Below are 21,300 nucleotides of genomic sequence, written 5' to 3'. Positions count from 1 at the left end.
CGAAAGTTAGAATATTTCGGACATGGGATACGACACCCGGAAAAATACATCATCCTTCACTTAATCCTCCAGGGAAAGATTGAAGGCAAACGAGGCCCAGGTAGAAGAAGAACATCATGGCTTCCAAATCTAAGGGACTAGTTGGGACAAAACTCAGCAGCATTTTTTTCATGTGGCTGTTGATAAAAATGGAGCCGAGGTGGCGCAGTGGTTAAATGCAGCACTGTGGGCTACTTCAGCTGACTGCAGTTCTGCAGTTCGGCTGTTCAAATCTCACCAGTTCAGGGTTGACTCAGCCTTCCATCCTTCCGAGGTGGGTAAAATGAGGACCCGGATTGTTGTTGTCAGATTTAAGACTTGCGTGCTTCAAATGCCAGAGTTCCTGAGCCAACATGACTGGAGAAGGAATTCTGGGAGTTGAAGTCCACAAGTCTTAAAGCTGTCAAGTTTGAACACCCCTGGGGTTTTTTTTCTAAAGGGTTAGGGGTGCAAGGATCTTGTAACTTGACAACTTTAAGACTTGCCTGCTTCAAATGCCAGAGTTTCTGAGCCAATGTTTTGGTTGCTAAGCAAGAGCGTTGTTAAGTGAGTTTCACCACATTTTACAAGTTGGCCACACCCACCCAGTCACATGGCTGGCAAGCCACTCCCACCCGGTCACATGGCCAGCAAGCCACTCCCACAAAGCAGGCCACACCTACAGAGGAGGTTCTAAAATTTTTGAAACCCACCACTGACCGGTAAATACCACCTCTGGCTGGCCCCGCCCGTATCTATTCTCTGCCTCCTGAGTCCCAGCTGATCGGGAGGGAATGGGGATTTTACAGTATGCTTCCCTGCCACGCCCACCAAGCCACAGAACTGGTAGTAAAAAAATTTGAATCCCACCACTGATCCCATAATCTGACTCTCACGTATTCTCTGCTATGAGGGCTAGCATCTCTGTATTGCAAAGACTACACAACCCCTAGATGTCAGCAAAGAGCTACATTTCTTGAAATAAGTTTTCTTGAAACTTGTTAAGCTCCTTGAGGCTTTTCAATAACCTAGTGCAGGCGTCAGAAACCTGCGGCTCTGGGGTGGCATGTGGCTCTTTCATCCCTCTGCCGCGGCTCTGCCACTCAACATATGCGTCCCAACTGCCAAGGTGTAATACCACGCAATTTATTTTAAGTTTTCGACCCATCTTTGTTTTTTTCCCGGCATTCAAAATGTTTTCGTTGCATGCAGAAATAAAAATTTGCTTTCTGTGTACTTCATTGATTTCATAAAAGCAACATGCTATAGTTTTTTTTTAATACATGGCATAAAGTTAAAATAATAATAATATATGCAGTGCTAGCTTCATTTCAGAGGTCAAAAAAGGGTATTGTGGCTCCCGGGTCCCAATGGCTCTTTGAATGTTTAAGGTTACCGACCCCTGACCTCGTGCATTGATGGCTAATCTTTTTGGCACTGAGTGCCGAAACTGAAGCATGCACGCCGGAGCGCCAGAACCCAGAAGAGAGCAGCTGGCTGACCACAGAGAATGCTCTGCGTGCCACCTCTGGCACGAATGCCACCGGTTCGCCATTGTATTGTATTGTATTGTATTGTATTGTATTGTATTGTATTGTATTGTATTATTTGTATGCCGCCCTTCTCCGGGAGGACTCAGGGCGGCGAACAATTCAAAGGGGAAAAAAAGGGGGAACATAAAAGACAAAATACAAATAATAAAAGTAGGCAACAGTCGCACAACCATACATGTTGAGAGGGGAGGGAACTCATCACCCCCAGGCCTGCCGACAAAGCCAGGTTTTGACGACTTTTCGGAAGGCCTGGAGAGAGGTGAGGGTCCGAATCCCTGCGGGGAGTTCATTCCAGAGGGCCGGAGCTGCCACAGATAAGGCCCTCCCCCAGGTAATAGCCAGGTGGCATTGGCTGGTAGATGGCACCCAGAGGAGGCCAACCCTGTGAGATCTAATGGGTCTGTGGGAGGTAATTGGCAGCAGGCGGTCTCTCCATCACGGACCCTAGTGCATGATCCTTGACTGAATTTGTTAGAATTTCTGACCTTGTGGGGGTTCTCTGAGCTTGGTTATTTTCTTGCAGACATTTCATTACCCAACTAGGTAACATCATCAGTGCCGGAAGGGAGTGGGTTTGCTCTCCACTCTCCACTAAAGCACAATGTAACAAAACAACAACAACACTATGTAGGACAAAGAGGCAGAAGTCTAATTATCACACCCACGAACACCAGCTAGCAGTCAAAAGACATGATGGAAATTCAGACTTAACCATAGTTTCAAACTGGGAAAATGTGAGCATCCTGGACCGAGTCCAATTTCTGTTCTTGCCGTATGTCGCAATGTCGAAACAAGTTAGTTTGGATGCAGCAGAGGCTTTAGTACCAAGCCAATTGCGGTTTATTCAAATAAACCATGTTTAAGCCCTTTATTTAGGTCATTGTTTGAAGACAGCTTTAACTGGGATTGAGCCAGTTTCCAAGGTCCTGCAGTTCCTAAATTAAGTCCTAGGCTGACTGTCCACCTGCGATGCTTGCCTGAAATGGAGGTCCCTTCCTTGTCACCCCCGCACACTTAATTGGCTTACTCTTACTTGCTCACCAAGGGGCAGGACACATGTTGGCTGGCATTAGGGCCAGCTCTTGCGACAGCTGGCCAAAGGGATCCAGCTGCTTCTGCTAAAAAGGACAGGGTAGAGCTAAGGATGCTTGTCTCCTAGCAACGGGATGCTGGAGTCAACCATTTGTTCCCATTGCTAGGAGACAATAGCAAAGCCGTGGCAACCATAGAGAGGAGCAACTGCCACACTGGCTTGGGCCTACTTGCTTTTGCTAGAGGAGCCTTCTCCGCACGGAGGTTTCCTAGATGGGTTGGGAGAAGTGCTTCTTGAACTAACCCACCTTGGTTGCTCTGCGGAGTGGGAATTCTGGGATACGTAGTTCCTGATCCTTCCAAAGGCCTCGAGGCTACCTTGCAATCCAATCCAAGGCCTCTCTTCCCCCCCCACTTCAATCCTTTAGTCCAGTGTTTTTCAACCTTGGTAACTTGAAGATGTCCGGACTTCAACTCCCAGAATTCCCCAGCCAGTGAATGCTGGCTGGGGAATTCTGGGAGTTGAAGTCTGAACATCTTCAAGTTGCCAAGGTTGAGAAACACTGCTTTAGCCAACCTCGATGCTTTATTTATTTGCTGGGCTCAAGAGGTGGCTCCAGTTGAAGATAATAGCATCAACCATATCCCATAAAGTGCTTGGATTAAAAAGGATGCATAAAATAGTAAAATCAGGAAGGATCCAAGGACTCTTAATAACGATTCACATATAAACACACTCCTTCCCAGAAAAGCAAAATAAAAGTAGTCCTCAACTTACATCCGGAATGGAGCCCCAAACTTACATTGCTAAGCAAGGCACTTGTTAAGTGAGATTGGCCCCCATTTTACGCACAGTTGAGTCAGAAGAAAAATCCCAATTTCAAGCCGTGAATAAAATGGAGGCGGATGGGAAATAAAAGATTTATTGATGAACAGAACTACCGACTAGCTTGTGGTTCTGGGGCAGCTGATGAAATGGAGTAGAGAGTGGGTGGGTTTTTAATATGTCTTGATTCCTAGGGGGCCACGTAGGGGTCAGGGCTGGCTCTATAGGCAAAAGGGGAAATGCAAATCCTAGGTGTCTGAGCTAATCTTGTCAGCCTTTGGCTCGCCTAATTGTGTGGCTTATCTGGAATCTCTATCTGACCCAGTGTTTCTGAATAGATTACCAAAACTGCATTTCTAAAAGCTGGCCTCCTCAGTTTCTGCTTGGGGGCAGGGAGACTGGGGATGGTTTCTGCCTCCCTTAAGATTCCTCCCCCTCTTTTCTCCTTTAGGGAAAATATTATATCCTGCCTTTTTTTAAATATTCCTCAAAATATTTCATTCCCTAGGAAGGTGAGCAGGTGCTGACTTTCTACAGTTACTACATGGGGCAGCCCTTGAAGAGTATTCGGAGACTTCAACTCGTCCAGAACGCAGCCACGCGAGCGATTGTGGGTGCACCTCAGTACACCCACGCTACACCTATCCTCCGCGAGCTGCACTGGTTACCGATCAGTCTCCAGATACGCTTCAAGGTGCTAGTCGTAACTTATAAAGCCCTTCATGGTATTGGATCTGGGTACTTGAGAGACCACCTGCTGCCAATTACCTCCCACAGACCCATTAGATCTCACAGGGTTGGCCTCCTCCGGGTGCCATCTACCAGCCAATGCCATCTGGCTATTACCCAGGGGAGGACCTTCTCTGTGGCAGCTCCGGCCCTCTGGAATGAACTCCCCGCAGGGATTCGGACCCTCACCTCTCTCCAGGCCTTCCGAAAAGTCGTCAAAACCTGGCTTTGCCGGCAGGCCTGGGGGTGATGAGTTCCCTCCCCTCTCGACATGTATGGTTGTGTGACTGTTGCTTACTTTTATTATTTGTATTTCGTTTTTTATGTTCCCCTTTTTCCCCCTTGAATTGTTCGCCGCCCTGAGTCCTCCCGGAGAAGGGCGGCATACAAATAATAAAATTCTATTCTATTCTATTCTATTCTATTCTATTCTATTCTATTCTATTCTATTCTATTCTATTCTATTCTATTCTATTCTATTCTAAGCAAACCAGTGCAGTAGTTCAGTTAGTAACATGGTTGTAAAGTGAATCTGGCTTCCCCATGGATTTTGCTTGTCCGAAGGTCCCAACAGGGAATCAAGTGACCCCGGGACACTGCAACGGTTATAAATACGAGTTCGGATGTTGATCATGGGACCATGGTGGTGCTGACCAGCGGTCATAAGTGTGAAACCTGGTCATCAGTGGCTTTTTTTCATTGCTGTTGTAACTTTGAAAAGGTCCCTCTAAGGAATGGTTGTAACTCAAGGACTATGTTTATTCATTCATATGAAAATACAAGCAATTACATTCTTCGATGCAAATAGGCCACCTGGCTTCCTTTCTTTCTGGGATGCTTAATTGGAAACAGCAAGTTTTGTTTTGCTGAAAAAAGGGGGGGGGAAATCCCAACAATACTTGGGCTTTTTAGCTTTGTGGGAGGCATTGTTTTATTGCAATCACCTGAACCATAAAGTAATTCACTTTATGAATTACAGCGGGAAAACCTCACCCTACTTCTCAGTCTTCCTACGCAGAGAAAATGTATTGCCACCTTCTCTGTCGCAACCACCAAGCATTTCCCACCAACATTCAGTGAAAATTTTTGGAGACTCCAGAATATTAAGAGAGCTGCTTCTTCTTCCATCTTTCATTCTTGCATCCAGGGTTGCTCATGCCCCTAGGCCAGGGGTCAGCAAACTGCGGCTCTGGAGCCACATGTGGCTCTTCCCTCCCTCTGCTGCAGCTCCGTCACCGGTCGGCGTAGTGGTGGGTTTCAAATTTTTTTAGAACCGCTTCTGTAGGTGTGGCCTGCTTTGTGGGAGTGGCTTGCTGGCCATGTAACCAGGTGGGAGTGACTCGCCAGCCATGTGACGGGGGCGTGGCCAACTTGTAAAATGTGGTGAAACTCACTTAACAACGCTCTTGCTTAGCAACCAAAATGTTGGCTCAGGAACTCTGGCATTTGAAGCACGCAAGTCTTAAAGCTATCAAGTTACAAGATCCTTGCACCCCTAATCCTTTAGAAAAAAACAACCCCAGGGGTGTTCAAACTTGACAGCTTTAAGACTTGTGGATTTCAACTCCCAGAATTCCTCCTCCAGTCATGTTGGCTCAGGAACTCTGGCATTTGAAGCACGCGAGTCTTAAAGCTGTCACGTTACAAGACCCTTGAACTCCTAACCCTTTAGGAAAAAAAACCCTAGAGGAGTTCAAACTTGACAGCTTTAAGACCTGTGGACTTCAACTCCCAGAATTCCTCCTCTCGGTCTTCATCTTGATGATGTGCGGACGGGCGGGGGGATGGAGCTGGAACCGTTTCTAAACTGCACTGAAGATTTGTGGAACCTCTTCTATAGAAGAGGTTAGAACTGACAGGAACCCACCCTTGGGTCGGTGCCACAATTTCGAGACGAGCTTCCGGTGAGGGGGGGGGGGGAGAAGCACAGTGTGCCAGGAGAAGACTCTATGGCAAGGGGAGGGTTTCCCAGTTGTCTCCACAATTGATAGGGCTTTCGGTTAGGACAGGTAGAGGAAAAAGGATGCTGCGCTAGGAGGAGATTCTATGGTGGGGGAACTGAACTTCCGGTCAGCTCCAGAATTGAACAGGGGGCTTCCGGTTAGGACCTTTGTGGCTCCCGGTGTTTTCTTTTCTGTGGGAAACGGGTCCAAATGGCTCTTTGAGTGTTTAAGTTTCCCAACCCCTGCCCTAGGCTCTGGGAATCAGAATCACGGCTTAAATTTACCTACTTTTGTGGTTTGTGGTGGAAAAGAAAAGCAAACATTAAAGACAATATTAATGTTAGTGTTCCCACAGAACTCAATGTTAAGGGAATTAGGCTAAACAATAGTGTGTAATGTGTGCACCGACATGGTGATTGGCCCAAAGTCACCCAACCATCTTTCATGCCTAAGCTGGGACTAGAACTCACAGTCTCCTGGTGATTGACCCAGTCACCCAGCTGGCTTTCAGAGCTAAGGCAGGATTAGAACTCACTCACCTTGCTTCACCTTGTGAAGTCCACAAAATACTAATTCTGGGAATGGAAGACTAAAATACCATATGAACTTCAAGAGATTAGCAGCTTCTTCGTACTGTTGAACTGATGTGATTCAGAAGTGCTGCCGATATTATAAATCCCAGGTCACTCTGGGTGTTTTTAATGGAACACCCAGTTCAGATCACACTAAATTTTGAAAACTTCCTTCGGCTCGTAACATGTGCCGAGGTGGCGCAGTGGTTAGAGTGCAGCGCCGCAGGCTACTTCAGCTGACTGCAGTTCTGCAGTTCAACTGTTCAAATCTCACCGGCTCAGGGTTGACTCAGCCTTCCATCCTTCCGAGGTGGGTAAAATGAGGACCCGGATTGTTGTTGGGGGAAATATGCTGACTCTGTAAACCGCTTAGAGAGGGCTGAAAGCCCTATGAAGCGGTATATAAGTCTAACTGCTATTGCTATTGCTATGTGGGGAAGAGACTGGACTGCCACCTGTCAGAAATGGTGTAGGATCTCCTGCTTGGGCGGGGGGGGGGGGGGTTGGACTAGATGACCTACAAGGTCCTTTCCAACTCTGTCAATCGGTTAAAATCTGTTTCTTGATCTGTAAGAATCAAAATCTACCAATCTGCTCCCTTATTTACAAATGCGTGTATGCCGAAATGGACCTCGTTATGCATCGCATTATAACCTCCTTGCTTAATTTTTTTTCTTCCAATCCTTAGGAAGGATAAAGAGCTGCAAAAAACGCTGAGGAACTGGAAAGTTTATTCAACCGCAGGTTTCTGAAATATTAGCAGCATCACCCACAGATTTTCTTTTACGTAATCTCGCAACATGTTTTAAAACGAGGGCAGAGATGCACAAAGCACCATTTCTGCGGAGTGACAGCATACAAAGCTGGAGCATTCTCGTTTTATATCGATGGTGAGATGGTTTTTTTGAATCTGTTAAGAGGCTTTTCGAGCTCTCTATGTTCTTTTACCCTGCTTGGTTGGATAGACTGGAAGAGCCAGTTTGACAGAGCCTGCCAACACTGAAATAAAGCTAACAGGAAATGAAAAAAGGTTGTGGTTTTTTTTTGTTTTTTTAGGGGGTGGGGGAGAGATGACAATCAGAAGGACTCTCCATCCAACAAAGTGCCTGGAAGGGTCAGGGACTCTCTTGCACAACTCGGTTTTGCCCCCCCCCCCACCTCCACAATTTATTTAAACTGAATATATTTTAAAACATTTTTTTTAAAAAACAGCTGAAAACTTCACACTTGGCCCATACAGAACACAGGTAGTCCTCAATTTATGATCCCAATTGAGCCCAAGATTTCTGTTACCAAGTGAGACATTTGTTAAGTGACCTTTGCCCCGCTTTACAACCTTTCTTCCCATGGTTGTTAAAGTGAATCACTGCAGTTGATAAGTTAGTAACCTGGTTGTTAAGTGAATCGCTGCAGTTGATAAGTTAGCAACCTGGTTGTTAAGTGAATCATTGCAGTTGATAAGTTAGTAACCTGGTTGTTAAGTGAATCGCTGCAGTTGATAAGTTAGTAACCTGGTTGTTAAGTGAATCGCTGCAGTTGATAAGCTAGTAACCTGGTTGTTAAGTTAATCGCTGCAGTTGATAAGTTAGTAACCTGGTTGTTAAGTGAACCACTGCAGTTGATAAGAGTAACCTGGTTGTTAAGTGAATCACTGCAGTTGATAAGTTAGTAACCTTGTTGTTAAGTGAATTGCTGCAGTTGATAAGCTAGTAACCTGGTTGTTAAGTGAATCACTGCAGTTGATAAGTTAGTAACCTGGTTGTTAAGTGAATCACTGCAGTTGATAAGTTAGTAACCTGATTGTTAAGTGAATCACTGCAGTTGTTAAGTTAGTAACCTAGTTGTTAAGTGAATCACTGCAGTTGATAAGTTAGTAACTTGGTCGTTAAGTGAATCACTGCAGTTGATAAGTTAGTAATCTGGTTGTTAAGTGAATCACTGCAGTTGATAAGCTAGTAACCTGATTGTTAAGTGAATCACTGCAGTTGTTAAGTTAGTAACCTGGTTGTTAAGTGAATCACTGCAGTTGATAAGTTAGTAACCTGGTTGTTAAGTGAATCACTGCAGTTGATAAGTTAGTAACCTGGTTGTTAAGTGAATCTGGCTTCCCCATTGACTTTGCTTGACATTCCGACCGTTATAAAAACAGTACCTGCCTGTTGCCAAGCAACCAAATTTTGATCATGTGATCGTGGGGATGCTACAACGGTCACTAAATGAATGGTTGTAAGTCGAGGACTACCTTGGGTCGATTGAGGGGCCATTAACAAAATTTTTAAAAGCTTGATGGAGTTGCTGTTTTCCTCCCATTTATTCCCAAGGGAATCAAGATGGACCAATCTTGAGGTTCTTCCTAACCCTTTCCTGTTTTTCTGCCGCATCCTTTCATAACACCTTCTCCGTATCTTCTTCAAGGCTATCTCTTGTATTTCTCCATGCTGTAAGCGTATGACTAATGGATATTCTCACCCGTTAGGGAAGAGGGCAGACTACCACTTGATTTATCACATGCTCATCACATGCTTAATCAGATCAGCACAATCTGGCTGTCACTCAGAAAACACGAAGGAGAAGCAGGACAGGGATCAACCATGGGGGGGAGGGGAATTGAATTCTCACGCTGGCTCAAAGTTCTGCCAACTCAAAAACTAGGAGATATACTTGAAAACATCACTGTGGAAAGTGGTAAACTTGCAAGTTTTGTTTTTCTCGCCATGTACATCAGTGGTGGGATACAACTGGTACGCCCCAGTATGAACATACAGGTGCCTGCTGGGACCACCAGGTACCGTTCTGGTATGGTGATCCAGAGGGCCCACCCGCCCTCCTTACCTGTATTTGAGCCGATCGGGGCTTACGTACATATGCATGGAGCATACGGCGCCTGTGTGACGCTCCGCCAAGCAGCCGGAGCGTCGTGGAGAATCGTAGTCAGTAAGTACGCTTGCATGCTGTGCGCGGATGCCTGACAGTGATGGGTTCTGGATCGTACCGTTAGAACGGGCCCGGCGTCATCCACATGGACGCACGCAGCGGAAGCGCCAAAGGCTTATAGGACAGATAAGGAGCTCGGGCGGGCAGGTGGGCCCTCCAGAGCACTGTACTGGAACGGTAGCCAGTGCTCCGGGCAGACTCCGCTACGCCTGTACCGGGGCGTACCGCCTGTAACAAACAACTGATGCCTGGCCCTGTTGCATCGTATCGGTTACAACGGGATCCAGAACCCACCACTGATGTATGTCCGAACTAGACTACATTGTTTCTCTGTGTCGTACAATATTGTGGGTATATACTAATGTATTAGCCTGCTTAATACATTATCAATCCTTCTGTCCAATCACAATATATACAGTTGGTTCCAGTCTTGTCACTTCGTCTTATACCAGTCATAAAATCTGTTCCAGACTTCAAAATATTCTGATTCCCCTTTATTTTTAAGTTCAAGAGTGAGCCTCTCTGCTTCCGCACAGGCCAACACTTTTCTGATTATTTCTAGCTCTGATGGTTTATTTTCTTTTTTCCAATATTGTGCATAAGTTATGCGTGCCACAGTTAGTACATGTATAATTAAATAAAGTGTATCTTTCTTAAACCCCTCCGGTATTATACCTAGGAGAAAAATTTCCGGTTTAAACAAGATTTGGTCTCCCACCATTTGTTCTAACCATGATTGAATCATTTTCCAATATTTTTTTGCCTCATTGCACGTCCACCACATATGATAAAAAGTGCCTGCTGTTTTTTTACACTTCCAACAATTTGGGGCCAGATTTTTAAACATTTTGGAGAGCCGTGCTGGAGGGAGATGGTCTTTAACGTGAGAACTGGTCATATGACGAACGGTTGCAGGAACTGGGTAGGTCTAGTGTAAGGAAAAGAAGGACTAGGGGAGACATGATAGCAGTCTTCCAGTATCTCAGGGGCTGCCACAAAGAAGAGGGAGTCAAGCTATTTTCCAAGGCACCTGAGGGCAGAACAAGAAGCAATGGGTGGAAACTAATCAAGGAGAGAAGCAACTTAGAACCGAGGAGAAATGTCCTGACAGTTAGAACAATTAATCAGTGGAACAGCTTGCCTCCAGAAGTTGTGAATGCCCCAACACTGGAAGTCTTTAAGAAGACGTTGGATAGCCATTTGTCTGAAACGGTATAGGATTTCCTGCCTAGGCAGGGGGTTGGACAGAAGACCTTCCGACTCTGCTATTGTAATTATTGTAATTGTAAGTCAGTTTCTTCAGCGCCGTTGTAACTTCAAACAGTCACTAAACAAGTGGTTTCAGGGATGACCTGTATTGCCCTCCCTCCTGTTATGTCACAAGATGCTGCCCTATTTTTCGAGCAGTGCTGTTTCATTGGAGGCGAGCGGATTGCTCTCTAAGCCTTAGGACTTTGGCCAGGTGTGTGTTTTGAAGTGGTTTGTCTGCCCTTCCTTTCACCAGGCCGCTCCCAAGACGCCAGGGCAGAAAAAGCCCCAGAGAAAAGGGAGGGTTCAGCGACCCACAAAAGGGAGGCTGTGGAGAAACTACGCAGAGGTGTTTACAAAAGGACGTGTTACAAAAATAGGCTTGAAGCCCAGGAAACCAAGAAAGCATTAGGAAGAAACTCAAGATTGTCTCCACCCTTATTTTCTGAATTATCTGTGGGAGGGATGCAGTGGTGGGTTCCGGATTCGGTTGCAACCAGTACGGCGCAACGGGCCCCGGCGCCCACCACATGAATGCGCGCAGCATGCGAGTGCACATGTGCAGCACGGGCATGCGTCCTTACCTCCTGCAATGCTCCGTGACGCCTCTGCAGTGCTCCAGCTGCTTGGCGGAGCATTGCACAGGTACTGTATACTCCATGCGCGGAAGCACCGAAGAGTTCAAATACAGGTAAGGACGGTGGGGCACTCTACCAGAACGGTACCCGGTGCTCCTGGCAGGCACCGGTACGCCCGGACTGGGGCGTATCGCCTACAACCCACAACTGGAGGGATGGGAGAATCAATTAGGCTGTCAAGAGTCCGTTGTTTTAGACTATATCCGTGATGGCGAACCTATGGCACGCAATCAAGTGATTTCTGGCCTTCTGGAGGGCCAGGCGAGGGCCAGGGAAGCCTCCGGAGCCTGGGAAGGGCGAAAACCGGGCCCAACGGGCCAAGCAGAAGTTCGGAAACGATCCATTTCCAGCTGCTAGAGCGCCTCCGGGAGGCTGGGGGTGGGCGTAAGGAAAGCATAGAGAGCATGAAAACTACTCCACACACACACGGGTGGTGGTGGCGTCGCACACAGATGTGCGGGAGTCGCACGCAAGTGCGCAGGTGGGTGGGGCACATTGAATTGTGGGTGTGGGCACACCCATGCGGGCAACTGCACGCGCACGAACAATTTTGGCATGCCTTTACAAAAAGGTTCGCCGTCCCTGGCCTATATCAATAAAATATAATTCCAGTGAAACCGCTGGAGTCAGTTGTCCTGGTTTTTACCCACCTTAAAGGGCTGAGATACTTGTGCAGCCAGCTCGGTAACGGGGTAGTGTCTTGTGTTAATGACCATTTGAAGTTACGACGGCAGTGTTTCAGGCTTCTACACTGAGCTTGATTGCTGGAAGTTCGCAACAGGGCATCACCTGACCTTGGGACACGGCCACCATCATAAATACGAACCAGTCGAAAGAATCTCTACGGTGAATGAAACTTTTGGTTGGCATTCCCAGATGAGTTCCTGAGGTTTACCAAGGACACTTGAAGATACTAATACGATTCTCTGTGGTTCCAGCATACAACAGGTTTACTCTTAAGTCTTGCAGAATGAAACCAAAGAAATCATGTCTTCATTAAACTTAGCAAAGCCTTGTACTGGCAGGACCTGAATGGCGAGAAGGCGCAAGCAGAGGGAGGTGCTAAAAATAGCACTTGGTAGTCCTCAATTTATACAGGTACTCCTCGATTTAGGACAGTTCATTTAGTGACCGTGGAAAGTTATAACGGCACTGAAAAAAATTACGATGTTTTACACACTGATGACTGTTGCAGCATCCCCATGATCACCTGATCAAAATTCACACCTCCTGTGCGCGCCCACTTCACGGGCACACGCACACCTTCCGCGCCTGCGCCCGGCCTTCCATGTAAGTGCTTTGCTTGTGCACGCGCCTTCCACCCCTGCGCCCGGCCTTCCACGTAAGTGCTTTGCTTGTGCATGGGCCTCCCGCGCATTCACCCAGCCTCAAAAATGTGCCTAAACAGAAGGGCGTAGAGCCCGGGCGTGTGGGTGGAGCCCATTTCCGCTACCAGTTCATGCGAACCGATCCGAACCAGCTGAATACCCCCTCTGAACTGCAGTGATTCGCTTAACAACTGTGGCAAGAAAGGTCGAAACATGGGGCAAAACTCACTTAACAACTATCTCACTTAGCAATGGACATTTCTGGCTCAACTGTGGTCATACATTGAGGACTTACCTGCCTTGCAGACTTAGCTATGGAGATGAGGAACATTAATTGAATTCTCACTAGCATCAACAATTCACTTTCATTGCTGGTTTTTGAAGTGTGTTCTCCAAGTCTGGAGCCATCCTAATGGAAATAAATAAATTTACAATACATGAGACACATTATGTGTTTTAAATGATGACACGGTCAAAACAAATATGCAAGAAGATAATAAATTACAAATAAGGCCCTTAATATATTTCAAATAAATTGCTTTAGTTCAGCCGTAAGGAGCAAAAGATTGCGCTCAGCATTACCACAACTTTCCTATACGCTAAATTCTAAAGCAACCTCATTCCCTCACACCAGTGACGGGTTCCGGATCCCATTCCAACTAGGACGGTTAGAACAGGCCTGGTGTCACCCACATGGACGTGCGTGGTGTGCACGCACAGGCACACGTTTCACACATGTGTTGTACCCTTGCGTAACCCTCCGTGATGCTCCAGCTGCTCGGTGGAGCATCGCGCAGGTGCTGTACGCGCCATCTGCGTGCGCGGAAGCGCCAAAGGCTTAAAGAACAGGTAAGGAGCTCAGGCGGGCAGATGGGTCCTCTGGAGCACCCTACCGGAACGGTATCCGGTGCTCCGGGCAGGCTCCGGTACGCCCATACCGGGGTGTACTGCCTGCAACCCTCCACTGCCTCACACCCTTGGCTGGTCTCCGGAGCCAATTTTAGCCTCCCGCACGGCTTATTTTTGGTAAATTTTTAAAAGCAGAGATAACCCCACAATCCGGGCTGTTTCATGTAGTTGAGTTCTTCCCACATCAGCAGGGAGGTTTATTTGAGCCGTGGTGGTGCAGTGGTTAGAATGCAGTATTGCAGGCGGATTCTGCCCACAGCCAAGAGTTCGATCCTGACTGCCTCGAAGCTGACTCAGCCTTCCATTCTTTCGAGGTCGGTAAAGCGAGGATCGAGATTGTTGAGGGCAAGAGGCTGACTCTGTAAACAACTCAGAGAGGGCGTGCGTGGCAGAGACCTCAAAATCAGCTGGCCAGCGGGAGGCGTGCGCATGCACAGTGGATCTGAGCTGGGGCGACAGCTCGCATGCTTACAGAGAGGGCTCTGTGTGCCACCACAGTCCTAGTGCAATCCGGAAAAACTCGCGGTGATTCATAAACTGGCAGTAATTATATGTGGAAATGGGGGAGATAAAGGAAAGAGGTACGGCCTAGGGAATGATCAGATAGGGAGCCCCAAAGCTGCATAAGGGGGAGAGACACAGAGAGACTCACAAAGGAACCTCCCTAAACTCCCAGATTGCAAGAGAGATGCCTGAGAGACTTCAAACTTGCACGATTCTCTTAATGTAGCCTTACAATAAAGTAGAGTTAGCTCATCTAATGGTCTTTCCTTAAAATCAAAAAGGCTTTGAATACTTTTTCACGTGGGATTGGTTTTAGCAATTGCCAACTAACGGAAACAGAAATTAGAAATCCAAAAGTATGAAAGAAAACACCAATTATGTAAGGAAAGGTCCCTAAAATGTATAAGGAAATATTACTAGATCATTATTAATGCATAGATAAATGCAGGACATTACACACCCACCAGTGGTGGGTTTCAAAAATTTTTGGATCCTCTTCTGTAGGTGTGGCCTGCTTTCCGGGTCCACTGGTGGAACCTCTTCTAACCGGTTTGGTAGATTTGACGAACCGGTTCTACCGAATAAGTGCAAACTGGTAGGAACCCACCTCTGCTCCCCAACCTCCTTAACTGTCCGATTCTACTGAGAAGTCGTTCTACTTATAAACCTTCAATGTAAGTTTGAATCTGCTCTAACCATGGATGTTTTTCTTACATCCCAACAAAGCTATTTTGCTATACTCAGATGCTTAATGCATCCACCAGGGACATTCTTGTCTTATTGAGCCGAGGTGGCGCAGTGGTTAAATGCAGCACTGCAGTTCAGCAGTTTGGCTGTTCAAATCCCACCAGGCTCAAGGTTGACTCAGCCTTCCATCCTTCCGAGGTGGGTAAAATGAGGACCCAGATTGTTGTTGGGGGCAATATGCTGACTCTGTAAACCGCTTAGAGAGGGCTGAAAGCCCTATGAAGCGGTATATAAGCCTAACTATTGCTATTGCTATTTTCCTAAATCTAAAACAATTTAAAGTTAAGTCAATTGTTTAAAAAAAAATCTAAAAAGCATTAAAAAAAATCAGGGCAAAGGTTATCTCCAGGAACATCCCAGCTATCTTAAGTTTAGTTAAGGTTAAACCTTTCTCGTCTCTTTCCTTAATCTGTTTATTTTGCTTGAAGGTGAAGTCACTTAGGGAATTTAGCTGGTTTGGTACTTTCAATGGGAGATTTAAGTACTGTTTGCTCATTTCTCCACTCCCAAGAGTCCGGATACCACCGCAGCATCTCTCGAGGCTCACCCTGAAAGCGAAGGGGGTTTTGAGTCAGGCCTTCAATTTAAATCAGATTAACAGAGTTGGAATGGACCTTGTAGGTCATCTAGTCCAACCCCATTTTGCCAAATTCTTGAGAATCCAGAAGTCTGGGTCCGGCTTTGCAGCTTGAAATTGTTCTAGGGGAGGTGTGGCTTTCAAAGCATTAGGTCCACTTGTGGGTTACTACTGGTTCCAAACCACACATATGTTTGGCGGGCTGGGACGCTGGAACCAGCAGCAACCCGGGAACCGGCCACGCCCCCGAACCTGTTCTCCGGGCGATGCTGTGGGAGCCACCATCTTGTTTTTTGGCTCTGCACATGGACGGAACAATTTTTATTGCTCTGCGCATTCCCATAAGCGAACCAGCAGTGGCGACTGACGGAACCCACCCCTGGTTAAGTTACATTTGTAATGTTTGCAGTAAGCTTCTCCTTTCTCTCAGATCCTCTTCTCTTTTCTCTTTCAACATTTTGAAAGCAGCTGATTTTTAAAGGCAGGGTCAACCTGACCTCCAGCCTCAAGGACTGTGCTACTCTGATCAACCAACAACTGAATGGGACTGCGGGAAACCTGGCCTTTCGCCCCAGGCACTGGGATAAGATTGGAGAATTATTGCACGTTAGATGCTTGTCATGGTGCTAGGCCTTGGTTGTTTTTAAGGCTTTATGGAGAGGGGGGGGGGAGAGAAAGAAAGATAAAGCAGAGAGAGAGAGAACGAGGAAGAAAATGAGAAAGAAAGAAAGGAGAGAAAGAGAGACAAGGAGAGAGAGAAAGAAAACAGAGAAAGGGAGAGAGAACAAAAGAAAGAAAGAAAGAAGAGAGAGAAATAGAGGGAGAAAGAGGGGAAAAGAAAGAAAAAGGAGAGAGAGAGGAAGAAAATGAGAAAGAAAGAAAGAGAGAGTCAGAGAGAGAAAGAAAAAAGAGAAAGAGAGAGAGAACCAAAGAGAGAAAGAAAAAGAAAGGAGAGAAAGAAAGAAAAAGGAGTGAGAGAGAGAAAGAGGAAGAAAATGAGAAAGAAAGAGGCTAAAGAGAGAAAGAGAAAGAGAGAAAGGAGAGAAAGAAAGAAAGAAAGAAGAGAGAGAGATACAGAGGGAAAGGGGGGAGAGAAAGAAAGAAAAAGGAGAGAGAGAGAGAGAAAGAGGAAGAAAATGAGAAAGAAAGAGGCTAAAGAGAGAGAGAGAAAGAGAAAGAGAGAAAGGAAAGAAAGAAAGAAAGAGAGAGAGAGAAATACAGAGGGAGAGGGGGAGAGAAAGAAAGAAAAAGGAGAGAGAGAGAGAGAAAGAGGAAGAAAATGAGAAAGAAAGAAAGGAGAGAAAGAGAGACAAAGAGAGAGAGAAAGAAAAAAGAAAAAGAGAGAATGAAAGAAATAAAAAGAAAGGAGAGAGAGAGAAAGAAAGAAAGAAAAAGGAGTGAGAGAGAGAAAGAGGAAGAAAATGAGAAAGAAAGAAAGAAAGGCGCTAAAGAGAGAGAGAAAGAGAAAAAGAGAAAGGAGAGAAAGAAAGAAGAGAGAGAGAAATACAGAGGGAAAGAGGGGGAGGGAAAGAAAGAAAAATGAGTGAGAGAGAGAGAAAGAGGAAGAAAATGAGAAAGAAAGAGAGAGAGAAAGAGAAAAAGAGAGAGAAAAAGGAGAGAGAGCGAGAGAGAGGGAGGGAGGGAGGGAAGGGAGAGGCCAGAGGGACGCGGGGCCTCCCCACCAGCTGATCCAGGCTGAGCTCATTCCCAGCCGAGGAAAACGAAAGTGAGCAGCGGGTGGCGGGGGGGGGGGGGAGAGGCGAAGCGCCCCACCGTTTCCCGGCTTTCCTCCGCCCCTCGGAGCCGGGAGGGGCCCGCTGGGAGAAGGGGGAGGAGGAGGAGGAGGAGGCCGAGCCGGCACCCGCGGCGCTCTCTCGGGCTGGGCATCTTTGCGCTGCTCTCCCTCTGCGGCCTCCTGGACTCTCCCGGCAGCCATGAAGCGCTTCTGCCTGGTCACGCTGGGCTTGCTGGCGCCGGCCTTCCTCATCGCCGGCATCGCCCTCCTGGCGGCCCACATCATGGAGAACCTGGTGGACGGCCAGATCAAGCAGGTCAGGAGCCGCCGGGCGCGCATCATCCCCGGCAGGGAAAAAGGGGGGGTGGGAGTGGTCGCTTAAGGAATGGTTGCGTAGCCTTCTTTGGTGCGGGGGTGGGTGGGGGGCTTCCTTCCCAGCCTCCTGGCTGGCACCCATCCTGTGCCCTCCTGTGCCACAGGCCATAGTGCTTAAGGAACGGTTGCATTGTCTCTTTGGTGCCAGGGGGCTGGAGACTTCCTTTCCAGCTTCCTGGCACCTGTCCTGTGCCCATCCGTGCCACATACAGATTGTGGGGTTTAAGGAATAGTTGCATCAGCTGTTTGGTGCCAGTGGGCTGGAGGCTTCCTTCCCAGCCCCCTGGCATCCATCCTGTGCCGCAGATTATAGTGCTTAAGGGACGGTTGCATTAGCCTCCTGGCACCCATCCTGTGCCACAGACAGATCGTGGGGCTTAAGGAATCGTTGCATCATCTCTTTGGTGCCAGGGGGCTGGGAAGGGAGCCTTCAGTCCCCTGGCACCAAAAGGAGAGGATGTAACCCTTCCTTAAGCGCCGCGATATGTGTGTGGCACAGGAGGGCACAGGATGGGTGCCAGGGGGCTGGGAAGAAAGCCTCCCCATCCAAAGGAGATGGTGCAACTGTTCCTTAAGCCCCACGATCAGTGGCACGGGCGGGCACAGGATGGGTGCCAGGGGGCTGGGAAGGAAGCCTGCGGCCCCCCTGGCACCAAAAAAACAATCTGTTCCTTAAGCCCCACAATCTGTGGCACAGGCAGTACTTAAGGAACTTGTACTCGTGGTGCTTAAGGAATAGTTGCATCGTCTCTTTGGTGCCAAGGAGCTGAATGCTTCCTTCCCAGCCGCCTGGCACCCATCCTGTGCCCGCCCGTGCTACAGATCACGGCTCTTAAGGAACAGGTGCATTGTTTCCTTTGCTGCCAAGGGGGCTGGAGGCTTCCTTTCCAGCCCCCTGGCACCCACCCTGTGCCCAACCGTGCCACACACAGATCGTGGGGCTTAAGGAACAGTTGCACCGTCTCCTTTGGTGCCAGGGGGGCTTCCTTTCCAGCCCTCTGGCGCCCATCCTGTGCTCTCCTGTGCCACATACAGATCGTGCCTCTTAAGGAACGGTTGTTCCGTCTCCTATGGGTGCGAAGCCTTCCTTTCCAGTCCCCTGGCACCCATCCTGTGCCCGACCAGGCCACAGATCGGGGCTGGGACACTCGATCCAGGCCCTGAGCCCTGCACGATCCTGACATGTGGAAGCCACCACACCCCTGGCGGGGAGGGGTGGGTGGTTCTGTAACCTTTTGCACCCTGCATTTCTCCATCAGGTGATTTCCCTTTAAAGGTTGCATGCTTGCAAAGGTTAAAAAGGGAGCCGAACTTGTGAATGCAGGTTGGTTTGTTTTTTTAAATCGATGCACCTCTCCAGAAGCGAGAAAGGCCCACGGGGAAACATTTTCACACTTGGGAAGAGAAAAGTCTCCAAGCAGCTGTTTGGGAGGCAAAGTGCCACTTAATTAATAAATAGCAGAGCCTTGAGTTTGCTAAAAGTGTGTGTGTGTGGGGAGGGGGGGTGTTCCAGAAGATTGAAGAAGATTTAAATTAGGATGTGGGAAATCCAGGTAGGCAGCCAAGGGATGTGCTGGCGTTGGATTTAGTTTTGTACGAAATCGTCTAGAATTTATAGTTTCAGGCGTAAACGTGCCCGACTTGCCCACACAGATCTTAGCATTTTGTGGTGAGAAATTAAAAACAACAACGGCATAGTTCTGGAGTTAATTGTCGGCCTCATCCGTGACATTACTTCAGTTATTAAATTGGATTATAGTTATGTTTTAATCTTAAGTGAAGAGTGGCAGAGCGCTTTCCAGAGATGTAACCTTATAAAATATAGTTCACAAAACCGGAAACATGATTTCCTCCGGAGATTGTAAACTACGAGTTGTATTTGCGCTGCCGTGGCTGAACCGATGCAAAAGTGGAAAGGACTGTGTTATGTTCCTTCTCTCGGCTCCCAGCAATTTCTGTTTGAGTTGACATTTCGGCCTACAATGAAGCCACCACCAGTGGCTGAGTTCATGATTCCTATCGGATGTCGTAATTCATTTTTGAGGTGCTCCATTGTATGGAGAGGAATGGGACTTCTCCATGCAGAAAAAAAATCCAAGTATTTAGAAGAAAAAGAAAACTTATTTCGGATAGAAGAGGGTTGAATTGTGGGGGGCCTTGATTCTCACTGAGCTTGGCTGTTTAATATAATATAACAGAGTTGGAAGGGACCTTGGAGATCTTCTAGTCCAACCCTCTGCTTAGGCAGGAAACCCTACACCACTTCAGACAAACGGCTATCCAACATCTTCTTAAAAACTTCCAGTGTTGGAACATTCACAACTTCTGGAGGCAAGTTGTTCCACTGATTAATTGTTCTAACTGTCAGGAAATTTCTCCTTACTTCTAAGTTGCTTCTCTCCTTGATTAGTTGCTTCTAGTTCTACCCTCAGGTGCTTTGGAGAATAGTTTGACTCCCTCTTCTTTGGGGCAACCCCTGAGATATTGGAACTCTGCTATCATGTCTCCTCTAGTGCTTCTTTTCATTAAACTCGACATATCCAGTTCCTGCAACCGTTCTTCATATGTTTTAGCCTCCAGTCCCCTAGTCCTCTTTGTTGCTCTTCTCTGCACTCTTTCTAGAGTCTCCACATTCTTTTTACATCGTGACAGCCAAAACAGAAGGCAGTATTCCAAGTGTGGCCTTACCAAGGCATTATAAAGTGGTATTAACACTTCACGTGATCTTGATTCTATCCCTCTGTATACGCAGCCTTATGCAATTTTTTAAAAGACATTTCATGACTCAACTAGGTTACATCATCAGTACTAGTAGGGAGTGGGGTTTGCTCTCATTTTATATGCTAGTGGCTTGGGCTGTTCGTATTGGTGGGAGTGAATTTGGTATTGCACTTGATTATAGCTTTCAGACAAGTAAACAAACAGTAATTAACAGCTCAGTCAAGGAATCACCAAGTCCATTCCTACCGACACTGGCTGGGGAAACCATTACTATATACAATGATAAAATGACCAACCCCTACTCCCTTACTCGCACTGATGATGTTATCTAGTTCGGTGATGAAATGTCTGCCAAAAAACAACAACAACAACACAACCAAGCTCAGAGAGCACCAGGGACCTCAAAAGCTTAGTTCCTTTGCATGTAGAGTCACAATTTGTAGTTTTCATACATCTCTTTTCTAACTGCTGCATTATTACAGCGAGTCCTAGAAATGATAGCAGTGTTCCAAAATCTGAGGTGCTTTGAAGAATAGGTTGACTTCCTCTTCTTTGGGGCAACCTATTCTCCAAAGTACCTGAGGGCAGGACAAGAAGCAATGGATGGAAACTAATCAAGGCGAGAAGCAACTTAGAACTGAGGAGGAATTTCCTGACAGTGAGAACAATTCATCAGCGGAACAGAAGTTGCCTCCAGAAGTTGTGAATGCCCCAACACTGGAAGTCTTTAAGAAGATGTTGGATAGCCATTTCTCTGAAGTGGTGTAGGGTTTCCTGCCTGAGCATGGGGTTGGACTAGAAGACCTCCAAGGTCCCTTCCAACTCTGTTATTGTATTCTAGAGAGGTTTGGCTCTTGAAATTAAAAAGACAGAATGGGGAAAAAAATCTCAAACAAAATGCACAGGTACAG

At 47.1% G+C, this 21,300-nt stretch overlaps 1 protein-coding gene across 1 annotated transcript in view; it reads left to right on the top strand.

The window, feature by feature from the left end:
* Positions 1-17,381: 17,381 nt before the first annotated feature.
* The window catches only part of SCARB2 (scavenger receptor class B member 2), a 38,809-nt gene continuing 34,890 nt past the window's right edge, over positions 17,382-21,300 (top strand). The window contains exon 1 of the mRNA XM_087723984.1: positions 17,382-17,609. Coding sequence (XP_087580110.1) covers positions 17,493-17,609 — 117 coding nt within the window. The 5' untranslated portion in view covers positions 17,382-17,492. The remainder of the gene's footprint in view (positions 17,610-21,300) is intronic.

This window comes from Thamnophis sirtalis, unplaced genomic scaffold, assembly GCF_051295495.1.
Source record: "Thamnophis sirtalis isolate CommonGarterSnake01/CBP01778 unplaced genomic scaffold, rThaSir2_p1.2 scaffold_10, whole genome shotgun sequence".
Taxonomy (NCBI): Eukaryota; Metazoa; Chordata; class Lepidosauria; order Squamata; family Natricidae; genus Thamnophis; species Thamnophis sirtalis.
Note: the sequence above shows the minus strand (reverse complement) of the source record. Positions and strands in the feature narration are given on the sequence as shown.